Here is a 16,265-nt window from a genome sequence, read left to right on the forward strand (position 1 = left end):
TTGGTTCTCCCCTTTACTGGCTGACAGCTTTACCATCAGTAGAGGAGCTAAAAGACATAAAACTCAGTTAAGCACAAAAAAATCTTACCTTCTCCTGCACCTGGACCTCATCAGGTTTGTTTTCAGCTAAAGATTTCCTGGTCTGTCCTCGCCTGTGACCAAACTTGCATTTGTTCCTCAGGACTTGCTCATCATCTTCAATGGGTCTCCGCACATATTTGAAACGATCTTTAAGGGCCCGTTTCCACAGCAACTGCACGGCAGGAAAAAAAAAAAATCAGTCAGTACCAGTATCTTTCAAGAATTTGCCCCATTCCTAAAGCAGGTCACTTTGTTTTCTCTAGCTCTATAAAAAAGTGTTTGCCACTAAGCAGAAGACAACTCGTAGCATGGCATCAGCTTACTGGTAGCTTCAGGACTGAAGGAAACACAAGCACCTGTGTTATAGGACTCTACAGCAACAAAACTGCAGGGCTACTGGCACTGGTGTGGTTCGTTAAGGATGACAGTAATTGAACCTAAGGGTTAGATTTTTCCAATATAACTAGGGCTGTCAGTGAAACTGCAGTTTGCTTTCCTTTTCTCAGCTCTTACTTTTGGATACTTTGTTACATGACATAAATGTTGAAAATTAAATATCAGTATGAGGTGATTCTTGCTAACTGTAGAACTGTAGTCACATAGGTTAAATTTTATACGAAATCTATTTGTCCTTAGAGGGAGTGGGACCCTAGAGATATTATAATACGCATTTGTTAGAAGCTAGCCTAGCATATCTTTAATACAATGGTAAGTCCCAAACACCCCCAAACACCACCTGCAGAAATAGGCCCTGAGCCATCACTTTGGAGCCAGGAAAATCAAGGAGCATCGCGACCTGTTCTCAAGACCATATATGGAGATTTCAAGGAGGAGTTTGACCAGCAAATTCGAGGAGGGGGCGTTTTGACGACCACCAAGACCACCAAAAGACCCTCGACTCAAAAGACTGGGCATGCGCGAGTGGGTGGGGAAATGATGTAATGGTTTCTCAGAAAATTTATGTTTATGCATATTATTTCTTGGAATTTAATGAATATGTATAATTAATGTGTATTTAACCCGTGCTGTTGATCAAATGGGTGCGCACGCTAGGTGGAGCGATCCCCCGTGTGCCCAGCGCTGCAGTAAAGAAGTGCCTGCTTCTTAACTTCTCATTGCTGTTAAGGAGTTTTATTCCGGATTTCGGTAACAGTTTTGGCGACCCAGATGGGACCTTGCGAGTGAGACTGAACGAGATCGAGTGTTGATCGAACTCCAGCCGGCACCGAGGTATTCTCGGGGAGACCCATCGCTCTCGACTCACAAAGCTCCTCGCAACGTTCCCTGGAGAAAAGGGTAAGGCACTTCTTCTTTGAAATCTGTCTGGTTTGGATAGCCTGCCCGTAAGGCGCGGCGAAAGCTTCGCAGGGTTGGGGCTCAGAGGGTACCCGTTTGGTTTGGAAGCCTAGGCGTCTGCCCGTAAGTCATAAGCGAAAGCTATTGCTGGGTTGGACATTTGTGTATTTGGGACAATTGTCATTTGCATTTGTTTGGTTTTTGTATTTGGGACAATTGTCATTTGCATTTATCTGGTATTTGGCATTTAGTCTAAATTGTTTAAGAGTGAGAGTATGGGGAGTATTGGTAAGATTTGTACATAGCTTGGAAAGGGGCCCCAGGGTGTTTTAGAAGTGATTTACAAGCTGGTAATTGTTGCTTCAGTGCGTTTTTGTTTTGTTTTGTTTTGGTTTTTTTTTTAAGTCTGTATGCATGTGTTGCAGTGTACGGGACTTGAATGATATACAGTATTGCATTTGGGGTTTTAAACTTTTCTTGGTGACGGGATTGACTTTGTTTGTAGAACAGTGTTACTGTCTTTTTGGTACCAAAAACTCCTTTGTAAAATATGGGAAAACACATATCTTCTATGTCTACCTCAATGGTAGGGGAAATATTAATGAAGTCTCCACTGGGATGTGTTCTTAAACATTGGGAGGATATAAGGGGAGACCCAGTAACTAGAAAAAAAAAAAAATTGATACAATATTTTACAGTTGATGTTATCTTGTAGAAGGGAAGGAAAGTGAGATGTGGTCCCCGATGTTGATTTGTTCTTTACTTTGGGAAATCATCCCAAGTGGCAGAAAGATTGCAGATACGTCCCCAAGGATCCGATGGTTTTGGCATTAAAAAAAAAAAAAAAAAAAAAAAAAAAAAAAGGAAAAAGGTTGAAAAGATCCTGGCTTGTAGTATAGAAAGTGATGTTTAAAATGTGGAACTGAAGAGGAAAACATAGAATTCATGTGTTAAATTTCTGTGTTAAATTTCTGTATTATCTTTATGTGTTGTCTGGAAGTGTTGATGCAGGTTTAACAAATGAAACAGTAGAAAAAGGGGCCAGAACACCGAACCCCTGGTGGGAGCTGTAGAGTGGGACAGTTGAATTATGAGGGTTTCACTCCTATTGCAGGGAGAACTGGAAGCCGACAAGACCAGATAGAACAAGGAGCGGCTCAAGCCTTGCCCCCCTACCACTTTGACAAGCAGTAGGGGAACAAACCGGGGATGAGATCGGGGTGTGGTAGAGGAATGGATAAAATAACTGCAGTAGGAGAGAGATTGGGAATATCAGTGTGCAAAGTGTGAAGCATGGTGGCACTGGAAAAATGAATGTCCTTATTCTGAAAAAGAAAAAAAAAAAAAAAAAAAAACTGGCAGCACAGCAGATGCCTGTGTCAGAGGTGCAAAGAGGACTGGGGGAGAATTCCGCAGCAGAACCCCTGGTTACAATCCAGCTGGGGACCCAAACCATGGATTTTCTATTTTGATACTGGAGCTATTCATTTTAAGTACTGGTAGAAGAAAATTGAGTAAAAAGCATGTAGACAAAATTGGTGCCACAGGGAAAGCTGAAAATAAATTTTTCATTCAATCCTTAACTTTAAGGTGGGTAAAAATGGGGAACTGGCCAATTTTTATATATACCAGAGTGTCCTGTTGCCTTATTGGGGAGAGATTTATTGAGCAAATTGAAAGCACAAATTAATTTTTAAAACTGTGACATTCAATTAAATATACCCTAATCAAAAGCCAGAGAGGCAAGAATTTTTATGTTGCAGACAACTTCAGAGCCATATGAAATCCCTCAAGAAGTGGACAATGCAGTAACCCTTTGGTGTGGGCTGGCGAAGTTCCCGGACATTCAAAAGCAGCAGAACCGGTAAAGATTTTTCTAAAGGAGAGCACCAAACCGGTAAGACAAAAACAGTACCCTTTAAAATTAGAAGCTAGAAGAGGCCTTGAGAAAATGATTGAAAATTTTTTTAAAAAAATATCGACTATTAGTCGAATGTGAATCAGAATTCAATACTCCCATTTTACCTGTGAAAAAGCCAGAAAGTGAGGAATATAGGTTAGTACAAGATTTTAATAGCAATAAATTTAATAGTTCAAGATATTCACCCCTTAGTGGCAAACCTGTATCCTTTTTGACAGCTTTAAAAGAAAATCACAAGTGGTTCACTGTATTGAACTTATAGGATGCCTTTTCTGTATTCTTCTTGACAAAAATAGTCAGGCATATTTTGCCTTTGAACTGCAAAATCCCACAACTGGGCAGAAGACTCAGCTCACCTGGGCAGTGCTACCTCAAGGATTTAAAAATAGCCCAATGATCTTTGGAAATCAATTGGCTAAGGAATTAGAAACATGCAAAATAATTTATCCTGAAAGACTGGTGTTGCAATATGTAGATGATATTTTAATAGCCACAGAAACCAGAGAAGAATATTTCAACTTGACTACTAACCTGCTAAATTTCTTGGGCCAAAGTGATAACAGATTTTCCAAGAAGAAAGCACAGATTGGAAAAGAGACTGTCATGTATTTGGGATTTGAAATCACACAGGGACAAAGACAACTTGGAAATGAGAGAAAAGAGGCAATTTGCCAAATGCAGGAGCTAAGGAGCTGCAAACATTTCTGGGAATGGCTGGCTGGTGTCACCTGTGGATTAAAGGAATTGAAGGAGGGACCCCTTGTGTGAGAACCTGAAGCTCGAAAGGCATTCCAGAATGTAAAGGTAGCTCTGATGTTCACTCCTGCTCTAGGGTTGCCCAATTTAACCAAACCCTTTGAACTGTTTGTTCATGAAAGACAGCACTCAGCTCTCAGAAGAATCCTTTCTCAGAAAAATGGAGAATGAAGAAGACCGGTTGGTTATTTCTCCAAACAATTGGACAATGTTAGCTAAGGATGACCAGGTTGTCTATGGGCTGTAGCAGCAACTGTCCTCCTGACTTAAGAAGCTTGTAAGCTGACAACGGGACACCCAAGAACAGCTTATGTACCGCATATGGTACTTTCTGTTCTGGAACAGAAAGGAGGACACTGGTTATCCCCAAGCAGGATGCTCAAACATCAAATTGTCCTGCTGGAACAAGATGATGTCAAATCGAAAACAACTACAACAATAAATCCTGCCATCTTTTTAAGTTCAATAGAAGAAGAAGTTCTAAGTTATGACTGTCTACAGACCATCAAACAAGTTTATTCCAGCAGAAGTAACAGAAGAGTGAACATACCTGACCCAGAATTCGAGATATGTACTGATGGAAGCAGCCTCATGAGAAATGGAAGAAGATTGGCTGGATATGCAATAACAATAACAAACTCTGTTATTGATGCAAAGCCGCTCTCAGTGAACACCTCAGCACAAAAGGCGGAATTGATAACTAGCCCTCATAAAAGCCCTAAAATGGACAGAACATAAAAAGTGAATATATGGACTGATTTAAAGTATGCTTTTGGAGTAGTACATGCCCATGGAGCCACATGGAAAGAAAGAGGAATGCTGACAGCACAAGGAACATCCATTAAACACCAAGAAGAAATTCTGCAATTGCTCCAAGTGGTGCAGAAACACAAAGAAGTTGCAATAATGCACTGCAAAGCCCACCAATTTGGGAATTTCCCAGTGAATATTGGAAATAAATTAGTCAATAAAAAGGCAAAGAAGAGAGCAGAAAAAGGCATCATGACAATAATACTAGTTAAAGAAGTGAAATTTGAGCAACAAACCCCAAATTACAGTAAGGTTGATTTGGAATTAGCTAAATCAATTCAAATAAATATGAAAAATGATCATTAGTCCTAAAAATCAAGTTGTGGTCTCACCACAATCAAAGCTAAAAGCATAGAAAAATTCATTGGGAAACAGAGGCAATGATCAGTGATTTAAGAAGACAGGTGATTAGTGTTAGGATGATAAAGCTAATAAAATCAGTAACAAAAAGTGTGAAACTTGTTTAAAGAATAACCCGAGAAATATTAAATAACCACCCCCAGGAACCATATATATGGGAAACTTGCCTGAAAATTATTGGCAGATTGATTTTTCAGAATTGCCACAACAAAATGGATATAGATATCTATTGGTATTAGTAAATATGGCCAAAAGATTTTTTTCCTGTCGCACCAATAGGCAAGAGAAGTGGCTAAAAATATGTTAAAAGAAATAATATCATGGTTTGGAATCCCCAAAAGAATATAATCAAATAGAGGTCCTCATTTTGTGTCTGAAATTATTCAAATATTGAGGAAAATTCTGGGAATCAAATTGAATTTACACACTCCTTGAAGGCCACAATCTAATAGACAAGTAAAATTTGTCAGAAAATATCTTTAAAATGGCCTCATGCTCTTCCTTAAGCACTTCCGAGAATCAAGATTCAATCCAGATCTAGGACTAAAATTAGTCCATATGTTAATGTATGGAAAATCTTATCAGACTCTAACGCTTGTTCAAAATGTGACTGCTACTGGGGATAATGAAATGGAATTGTATTTGATATCCCTTGGAAGAACTCTGATATGGATATGGAACTGCCACAGAGCCTCTTTCTTTAGATTCCCCAGTTCATCATTTTAACCAGGAGATTATGTGTACCTGAAAATTTGGGAATCAGAAACTCTTCAATAAAAATTGAAAGAACCATATCAGGTGCTTCTAGCAATATATACAGCCCCTAAATTTGAAGATATTGATTCTTGGATTCATTATTTGAGAGTCAAGAAGCACAGCCTCCAAAACAGAAACAATGGATTTCTAAAGAAATATGTCATTTAAAGTTAACAGTCTCTCATTTTTAATGAATTAGACAAAATCATATCAAAATAATGAAATCTATCAAAGGAATTTTAGTAGTAATGCTAATAATACTTTTTGTTTTACTGATTATGGAGATTAGTTATAAGTAAATGAGACTTATTGAAAAAAAATTAAATAAGTCTCAAAGGGGGGAAATGTTACATGACATAAATGTTGAAAATTAAATATCAGTATGAGGTGATTCTTGCTAACTGTAGAACTGTAGTCACATAGGTTAAATTTTATACGAAATCTATTTGTCCTTAGAGGGAGTGGGACCCTAGAGATATTATAATACGCATTTGTTAGAAGCTAGCCTAGCATATCTTTAATACAATGGTAAGTCCCAAACACCCCCAAACACCACCTGCAGAAATAGGCCCTGAGCCATCACTTTGGAGCCAGGAAAATCAAGGAGCATCGCGACCTGTTCTCAAGACCATATATGGAGATTTCAAGGAGGAGTTTGACCAGCAAATTCGAGGAGGGGGCGTTTTGACGACCACCAAGACCACCAAAAGACCCTCGACTCAAAAGACTGGGCATGCGCGAGTGGGTGGGGAAATGATGTAATGGTTTCTCAGAAAATTTATGTTTATGCATATTATTTCTTGGAATTTAATGAATATGTATAATTAATGTGTATTTAACCCGTGCTGTTGATCAAATGGGTGCGCACGCTAGGTGGAGCGATCCCCCGTGTGCCCAGCGCTGCAGTAAAGAAGTGCCTGCTTCTTAACTTCTCATTGCTGTTAAGGAGTTTTATTCCGGATTTCGGTAACAACTTCATTCACGACATCAGGTCATGAAACTACGTGATCAATCAGATCAGCTCACTCATGCCACAGAAAACTAATGGGTTGGTTTTTCTTTTTTTTTTTTTTTTTTTTTGAGTGGATTATTTTTCCCCTGCCTCTAATAGCATCTGACTGGTTATGCAGGGAGCCTGCAGTTACACTGGATCAAGTGTATTGTTAAACTGAACTCAAAACTACTGAATTAAGAGGATCATTTTAGTAGGGCCTAGCATTTGTGAGACTCCTCAAGGCACGTAAATTGCAACTTAAAGGCAGTTCTGCACCACAAGTGGATGCAGTCCCTGTTTAACAGAGACATTTGTCACTCCTTGGGAGCCAAACTTCTTTGTGCATCCTTATGGGCAGACAGCTGGTCACCTGCAGTCCCTGGCTGGGCAGCCCGTGGTGAGACTTAGCCGTGCTAACTACTGACACAAAGGGAAGCAATTACTAAGCCAAGGCTGCTAAACATGTCTGTAATTGCAAATATTGAAAATGTTTTGTCAGATCCCCAAAAGCAACTGCTTATTTCGGTTATTGAGGGCTTTTCAACGGTCAGAGGGAACAAAAATTAGTCAGAAAAGTGACTGTAAATGACTGAACATGGCAAAGAGATTCAAGTATCTGTTACCTCATTTTATAAAATTGACTCAAATTCTATACTCAATACTATACTCAAGCCTGTACTCCCTGACATACTAAACCACAATATAAACAGAAGAATGATTACCCCAAATTTCTTACCAGAATTATGTCCTTTATTAGTTAAGGTCATATGACTTTAAGGGTTAACTTTCATGTAAACCAGAATTCAGTAAAAACCGACTAAGTAGTACAGTGTCCTTCTTTGTAGCGAGTCTGACACGCCTGCCTTTCTCACCAATGGGGATACAGACAGGAGGGTCTCTTAAAAGATGGTGGTGAAGGCAGCGTGACCTTGCCTTTCTCCGGCTGAAAATACTCTCCCACCTCCCTAGCTGACTTACAGGTCCTCAATCCTGAAAGCAAGATCTCTATTAACAGTGAAAAACGGGAGCAGAAGTGCTGTGAGAACACAGCCCCAGTGGCATCTACCTCAGCTTTTCTTGGGCAGGCCCAGCCAGCCAGGGCAGCCATACCCTTCCTGGGAGGATGCTTTCTGCCACCTACCTACGGGCTTTTACAGAAGCATCCTCTCACTGCCAGTCACATGTGGACATCTGAGAACTGGAAAGGAAACAAACCCAACTGGAAAGGAAACAAACCCATCTGCATTTCGAGTACGTAAACATCAGAGTTAAGATTCTGCCAGAACAGGAGTCATGTCACCACCAACTTAAACTCAGAGATTAGAAACAGAGTGCAACTGCTCACCTAGTCTTCTGGCAAGGCCTATTTACGGCCTCAAATTCAGTATTACACCTCAGCGCTGTTTTCGAAAGCAGTAAGGTGACTTCATACCTTAAAAATCGCTCTTGTTATCCACCTGAACCGTTAAGACTCCTAAACACATTTACAATTCTGGCCCTGTGCATTTACATTTTGATGCAAATACCTCAGCATTATCTGTTTAGTAAAATTTATTTGGAACATCGTTATTTTAAGGCTGTTAAGAAACAAGCAAACAAAAAGCCTCAGTTTAATGCTTCTCTGAAGTGTTCAACAGATGTTAAAAATATTTTAAAACATGATGATTCCAGAATACATTACCAGATGACAACTTAAATATCCCCTTAGTTGAATTTTGTGCAGTTTCTTTCTTTTGAAAACTTCTGTTTGTCTAGGAGACATTTTCACTTATTCTTCCACATGAAAGAATATGCTGACACCTATACAGAGCTTTAAATATCCCTCAAAGTTCAAAACATTCACCTGTTTCATCCTCCTGTCCTCAGATAAATTAAGATTTTTAACTAAATCTATTTCCATAATAGGATTCTCATAAGCTTATCCAAGTCCCTTCTCACATATCTATTTCAGGAATGAGACCACATTTATGTGGTTTCCCTAGCAGGTAATGCATCTTCTAAAAAGGATGCTTTCATTACCATTTTTGAGCTGATAACTTTATTTTCTACTAATTTCCACCCCCCCCAGAAAAGCCCAAACCACTCCAGGACGGTTTACTGTGCTCGTAAAGGAGCAGAAGGATTAGTCTGTGTCTATCTGACATAGGAGGGAAAGGATTACACGTAGATTAAAAGCAGTAATTTACTAGCAAATAATCATTTTGTGCGCAGTGGTTACATAAATCAGGCATGTTAGCACTGGGATCTCGGGTTTCACCAGCATCACGGCACTGCTCGGCAGCCCCGTGCTCGGGGAGCTGCTTACGCAAAGCCCGCTGGAAAGCGGTGCGGATGAGAAAGCCCTCTCTTTTCCTTCCTCATGCATGGTTGTCCTGAAACCATACAATTTTCAATTGCTGGCTGAAATGAAAGGAAATAAGGGTAGTGACTCTTTCCAGGTGGCTGGCTGTAACCCTTGTAAAAGGAACAAACAAAAATAGAATGGGATCTTGTGAGTGGTCAAGAAACAGCATCATGTCAATTTTCTTTTGACTGCTGCAACTAGGACCTTGGCTTTTCCTATATAACCTATTTGTCTGTAACTACTTATAAATATTGCATTGGTTACATTACAGATCAGAAATCTAACAATCTATTTAATGATTAAATGAAGATTAGTTTTCTAAAGTCTTGTATGCATTACTTCAGGATAATGTTGTTCTTCAAGTAGAAGAAAACATCACGGGAAAAATTCCTGAGGTAAACACCTTAAAGCACTTCTTTTCAAAAGCTAAACTTGCAACAGAGTGGGGAAATTAATTTCATTCCAAGTGCTCCACAAACCTCTTAAATGAGTTTTGTTTTTAGTATAAAACTATTTCACTTTTTAAATTATTATTTAGGATTTCAGATAATTATTTCTTAATTCTTGCTTCTACAGTGACCTAGTAAATAACCTTATTTTTAAATTCATAGTATATACATAACTTAATCGTAACCTTATTTTTAAACTTATTCATTTAGGATCATTATCATAATTCAGATTATATTCCTTTAGATATCCTTTTCAAGGACTGATGGCATAGAAGCATATTTTTCTCTACTGCAAAACTAAATAGGAAACTTTTAAACCAAAAATAATAGAATTATGGATAATCTACTAATAAATCTTGAAATATTAAAGCTTTAATGACCTCTCATTGCAACAGTATGATATTGAAAATATTAGACTACATTTCTACATAAATCATACATGGTTTAAATTACTTGTTTAAAATAGTTTGGAGTTGTAAATAAAAAGTGTCCAGTATTAAAAAATAAACAAATTGAATGTTCAAAGTTTTGCAAGTATATTTTTTCCTGTCATGAAAATACTCGTGTCAATTTAGGCACTCTTAGGTTTGTTTTCTTTGTTGTTGTTCCTTTATGTTTTCCAGCAGATCTTTCCCCTTTCCAATTTTATTTTTTTTTCAACTCGGGCAATAGAGAGGGGCTGGCTCAGAAGCGTTAGACTAGAATCATAGAATCATAGAATGGTTAGAGTTGGAAGGGACCTTCAAAGGTCATCTAGTCCAACCCTCCTGCAAGGAACAGGAACATCTCTCCAACTAGATCAGGTTGCTCAGAGCCTCATCCAGCCTGGCCTTGAATGTTTCCAGGGATGGGTCTTCCACCACCTCTCTGGGCAACCTGGTCCAGTGTTCTACAACCCTCATTGTAAAAATTTTTTTCCTAATATCCAATCTAAATCTACCTCCCTCTATTTTAAAACCATTACCCCTCGTCCTATTGCAACAGGCCCTACTGAAGAGCCTCTTCCCATCTTTCCTGTAGGCCCCCTTGAAGTACTGAAAGACCTATCAGGTCTCCCCAGAGCCTCCTCTTCTGCAGGCTGAACAGCCCCAACTCTCTCAGCCTGTCCTCATAGGAGAGGTGCTCCAGCCCTCTGATGATCTTCATGGCCCTCCCCTGGACCTTCTCCAACTGGTCCATGTCCTTCTTATGCTGGGGACTCCAGAACTGGACACAGTACTCCAGGTGGGGTCTCACCAGGGCAGAGTAGAGGGGGAGAATCACCTCCCTTGACCTGCTGGACACTCTCTCCTTGATGCAGCCCAGCATGCGCTTGGCCTTCTGGGCTGCAAGGGCACATTACCGGCTCATGTTGAGCTTCTCGTCCACCAGCACTCCCAAGTCCTTCTCCTCAGGGCTGCTCTCAATCCATTCTCCGCCCAGCCTGTATTTGTGCCTGGCATTGCCATGACCCAGGTGCAGGACCTTGCACTTGGCCTGGTTGAACTTCATGAGGTTGTCACAGGCCCACCTCTCCAGCCTGTCAAGGTCCCTCTGGATGGCATCCCTCCCTTCTAGCGTGTCGACGGCACCACACAGCTTGGTGTCGTCGGCGAACTTGCTGAGGGTGCACTCTATCCCACTGTCCATGTCACCGACAAAGATGTTGAACAGGGCTGGGCCCAACACTGACCCCTGAGGGACGCCACTCGTAACCAGTCTCCACTTGGACATTGAGCCATTGACCACCACTCTCTGAGTGTGGCCATCCAGCCAACTCCTTATCCACCGAGTGGTCCGTCCATCAAACCCATGCCTCTCTAGTTTCGAGAGAAGGATGTCGCGCGGGACAGTGTCAAAAGCTTTGCACGAGTCCAGGTAGATGATAGCCATTGCTCGTCCCTTGTCCACCGATGCTGTCACCCCGTCATAGAAGGCCACATAGAAACATTGCAAACAGCTAATTCCAGTTTCCTCACTTATTTATCATGGTTTCTTCCAGATATGCTTTCTAGTAAGCATGAGAGAAATACTAAAAGATGAAGAACAACAACTCTGAAATCTCTGCCCCACCATGTAACTTCTGCCAGCACCAATTCTGGGATCCCTCTGGGAAGCGATGAGCCATTTCCCAAAGAAAGGTGTTACAAGTTGTTTCACTCAGTCTACAATCCTGTTGCAGTGAAAGCCCTTTCAAAAACTAGCTTAAGAATCTCTGTTTAAAAACAGTTTTTAAAAGTTCAAGGCTGTAAAAAGGTCTTCAGACCCGCCCAGAACGTCATTCCAGCTCCCCTTCACAAAGGGAGCCAGATGAAGGCGTAGCATTACCCAGGACCCTGGCTGAGGACCCCCACTAGGATATTCAGAGCGGAATCCTGATGGAAAATAAGAGTGGACCATCACTCTCTGATCCTTCTGCTCCCTCTCTCCTTTCTGAGATGTGTTTGTTTTCTTTAGTCCCTTCCCTCCTACAGTGTCTAGGCTCAGGGGAGAATTAGAATAGCCACCCCTTAATCCTCACTTTTTTTTTTATTCTCAAAATTATTTTGCTTTCTGCAGTAATTGCACACGAGCTATATATTTATATGTTTAAATCTAACAATTCCCACTGAGTCTCACAAGATTTTACAAGATGCTATAAAAGTATCATATGGCAAAGCAAAGATGGGAAGTCAAAAGGTGAACACTGTCCTCTGAGACCACAGATATGTATTCTGGGTCACAAGAGTGAAAAAATGGAGTTCAAATTGAAGTCAACTCCTTCCACTGCTTTCTGTTATGTTCCCATTGAGATCCTAACCAGTGGTTTTTTTTGTTTTTTTTTTTTTTTTAATTAGGCCTTGATTCCTGACATACTTAAACCAGCTACTGTGCTGTAGCTAGGTATCTAACACAAAAGCAGTCATAGTGCACTGCAAAAGCATCACTCATATGTTAGTGCTCACACAGACAATTTTCTATAGGCTTGGCTTCTTTGTTATTAAAAATAAAACCAAGTCACATTTACTTAAATTTATCCTCTGGGAGAAATCCATCCAGAAAGAAACTGTACCCAACAAGCAACCAGGGACTTCATGTACAGGTCTGCATGATCTTACAGTGGCTTTGAAGAATGGCTGTAACTGAATTAATCTTTAATTAATATAATGAAATAAGAATGTGATTTGCCAAACATGTCAAAGTGAAGCTTACAGGTCTGAACAGAGCCTGTATATAAGAAATCAATACTGATTTCCTCTGAAGTAGGTTATTTTCTTGTGATTGATGATGTGGGGGAAAAAAAAAAAACAACAAAAAAAAAACCAAAAAACACCAAGCCTGTTTTTTTTCAGGACAGAGTACTCTTTACAATACTTACAAAGCCACTCCCATCTTCATCAAGGAAGGGGTATGCCTGCAGCAGAGCATTGACAACAATGTTGTATTGCTGACTGTTCGGATACCTGTGCAAACGAGATGGAGACGTAAAAGGAATAGTTAGTATTCTAGACAGTATTAGACACTGTCTGGAGTCTATACTGATACACATTAAACTGACTATTTCTCAGACTACCGATTCCTCTCCAAATAACAAAGGTTTTGGCTTCAACAGGTTTCAGGCCCTTAGCCTTCTCTATTGAAGCAAGTATATTAAAAAGATGGCTTTACATCCATTTGAAAATTTACTTCTGCAGCCAAAGGTAATGATCCCAAATAAATCTAATGTTTACTCACAGTGATCCTTCTAGGTATTTTGTCATGTCTGCTTGTAAAAATTCAATAATCCTTATTCTCATACTGTGATCAGGGCATTTTTTTTCTGCTAATATGCACTTGACATCGTAAGGGAAGTCTGGCAAAGCATAAGAATTTGTCCATTGCAACGTCTTGTATCTTGCAAAAAATGATTTCAGGTTTTTTCTGTAAAAAAAAAAAAAGATTATATCATCATGATCACGTCCCTCTTCTATGGGAATGCAAACAAGAAGGAAAGAAAAATACACGCAAAAATTCAACACAAAGGAAACGTATAACTATAGAAATTTGAGGCTTGCTTTCTTGGTTTCTACATAAAGCTCAAAAAAACCTGCAACATACAGGGTTAAAACTAGATATTAATTGTGAAATGTTTTAATAAGTGGACACTAGAAGGTGGTCACTAACTGAAAGCAGAAGGCAGAGCAGAGAAAGTCACAGGGGACTCACTATTGTTGCAAAATAACTTTATTTGTCATAATTTATAATGTGTTTCCTACCAGTTCTGCTAACTTACTTGTGAAAGTAAGCTGAACAGCTTAATTGAATAAAATACTACACACAACATTAGCTAAGACTGTCCTCCCAAAGGGGAAAGCAGCGAAGGGAGGAAGGCAGTTATCATCAGCACAAGGGCTGGAAACAAAGCAGACACAGCCCGTAAGAACCCACAGCTCCTGTCCTGAGACGACCATCAGCACTATTTACAGATGTTGCATCCCAGCTGGAGTGAGCCTGAGGCAGGGAGGGTATCACCACTGGCTACCCAAGTGCTTCCCACCTCCAGAGAGCCTGCCAAAATCTAATTCTGAAGGAACATATGGAAAAGTAGGGATAATTGAGCTGGAAGTCAATTAAGAGCCCCCTAAAAAGGTGGAGTGGTTCTGGCAGTCCTAGACAGCTTCCTAATCACAGTAGTTCAGACTCAATAAATAAATTTTGAATGACAGATGTCAAAGACATCTAGAGAGTCCTGTTACGTATGTGGTATCACTGCAATTTAAGTTTGCTTTAATTTAAATAGCTCTCTGCAATTTGGAAACAACTACCTGACTTTAAAAAGATTTTTTAAAATAAAATGCTAGCATTATATATGACAAATGTAGATGCTTACATGGTATAAAGATACAGATATCCACATCTGAATTAATTACCTGCACTCCCTTTATACTCACTGAGGAGACATAAGCACCACTGAAGGATGACAGAACAACCAGAAGACATCTACATCAGACCAGATGTTCTCTCTCATCTATTTCTCTCCACTAATTACGAAGGAAATTAAGATAGTTACCACAGCTGTTGAAATCTATACCATATATGTCTCAAGTTAGGAACCCCAACTTGATAGATAAAAGCTCCTACACAGACACGTGTCTGGGCTAGGCACGTTCCGGCGTCCCTTCTGAGCTGCACTAGCTTTTGAGTCTACGAAAGTTATGGAGGGAAATATGGCTAGACTTCAGTCCAGTCAACATACACAAGTTTTCACTCCTAAAGGTCTCTATGGTAGCCTATAAATAAGAACTAGGTATATAAATAAGAAAAGTTGTGAAGAGTTTTAGCAAGGTTTTGCTGCCCAGTCTCTTTCAGATAAGGATGTTAAAAAAAAACAAACAAACAAACAAACAAAAACAAACGACAACAACAACAAAAAAAAAACAAAAACACAAAACCCATGGTAACCAGTATCTTTAGGCTTGCAAAATTAACTTCAATACCAGTGGGTGAGCATTTGCGGTACCTTAGTTTACACCATTCTGAAAGATTACTATATATCTGGGAGGCAGATTATTTTGGGCCCCTATAGCATTAGTTATAGCCTCAATGACTTCTTCAGTGTTTTAACTTATAACTCTCATAACCCTGTTGACCCGGTTATGCTGCCATGCCATCTTGGCCTCTTTTAATTTAGATTGGTAGCTTGCAGGCTAGTAAAAGCTCTACAACCACGATATAACTTTACCAAACCCAGTACTACTGCAAATTGTGATGCAGTGCTTAAGAAAGAAATTTGGGTACTGTCATCTGATCCTCATAGATATACGAACAGTAGTAGCAATACTCACAGCACTACTGTTTCCCCATGCAAAAGAGGTACAAAACAGCCAGGGCTGCTGTCTCTCCAAGCTCACCAAATTTTACAGGACACAGATGGTTAACAGGAGATGCAAACTGCAGTGAACTTCTATTAGTACTTTGTAGTCTCAAAAGAAGGAAAAGCTGTGTGAGAAGCAACAAACATATCCACACAGACACATTCATGTCCTTTTTTTGGTGATAAATTAATACACAAATGGGAAAACAAATCCCAACCCAGGTTCTGAAACTACTTGGAAATCTCCTATGCAAATAAAGTGCAGATGTTCAATGTAGCATCAACGAGGTGCCTGTAAGTTTGAATCCTGTACTTTCAGGATGTGATGTAGCAGACAGGCTGCAAGTTACTACATATCATTTTCAACATGTTATAATTTAAACTAGCTCAAAAATGTACAGAAGTTTAAAACATACAGCAATTTGTAGCTTAGCAGCACTGATATTCTTGTTGTTGCTAATACCAGTGACGCTGAATTGCCATTTCGAAAAGTGGAATGGCTTAGCAGGTTCAGTTCAGGAAAAACTGAACTGTACTCACTTCCTTGAAGAAAACAAAATTTTATTGGAGTTGGGATGGCTAATAGTCGTGGAAGCAGGGTAACTCTCTCCTTCACCAGTCCCTTCACATCTGCCAATACAACAAAGATACTCCAAATTCCATTTCTCTTCAGCCTTACCCAACAC

General features: G+C 39.7%; 1 protein-coding gene across 1 annotated transcript in view; it reads right to left on the reverse strand.

Moving 5' to 3' along the window:
- SAMD3 (sterile alpha motif domain containing 3) overlaps positions 1–16,265 on the reverse strand; it is an 83,200-nt gene that overhangs the window by 15,712 nt on the left and 51,223 nt on the right. Inside the window, exons 5-7 of the mRNA XM_086744597.1 lie at positions 13,461–13,646; positions 13,105–13,189; positions 89–253 (exon numbers count right to left, since the gene is read on the reverse strand). Of these exons, the coding sequence (XP_086600723.1) occupies positions 89–253; positions 13,105–13,189; positions 13,461–13,646 (436 nt within the window). The remainder of the gene's footprint in view (positions 1–88; positions 254–13,104; positions 13,190–13,460; positions 13,647–16,265) is intronic.

The sequence above is a fragment of the Chlamydotis macqueenii genome, chromosome 3, assembly GCF_036417535.1.
Source record: "Chlamydotis macqueenii isolate bChlMac1 chromosome 3, bChlMac1.mat, whole genome shotgun sequence".
NCBI lineage: Eukaryota > Metazoa > Chordata > Aves > Otidiformes > Otididae > Chlamydotis > Chlamydotis macqueenii.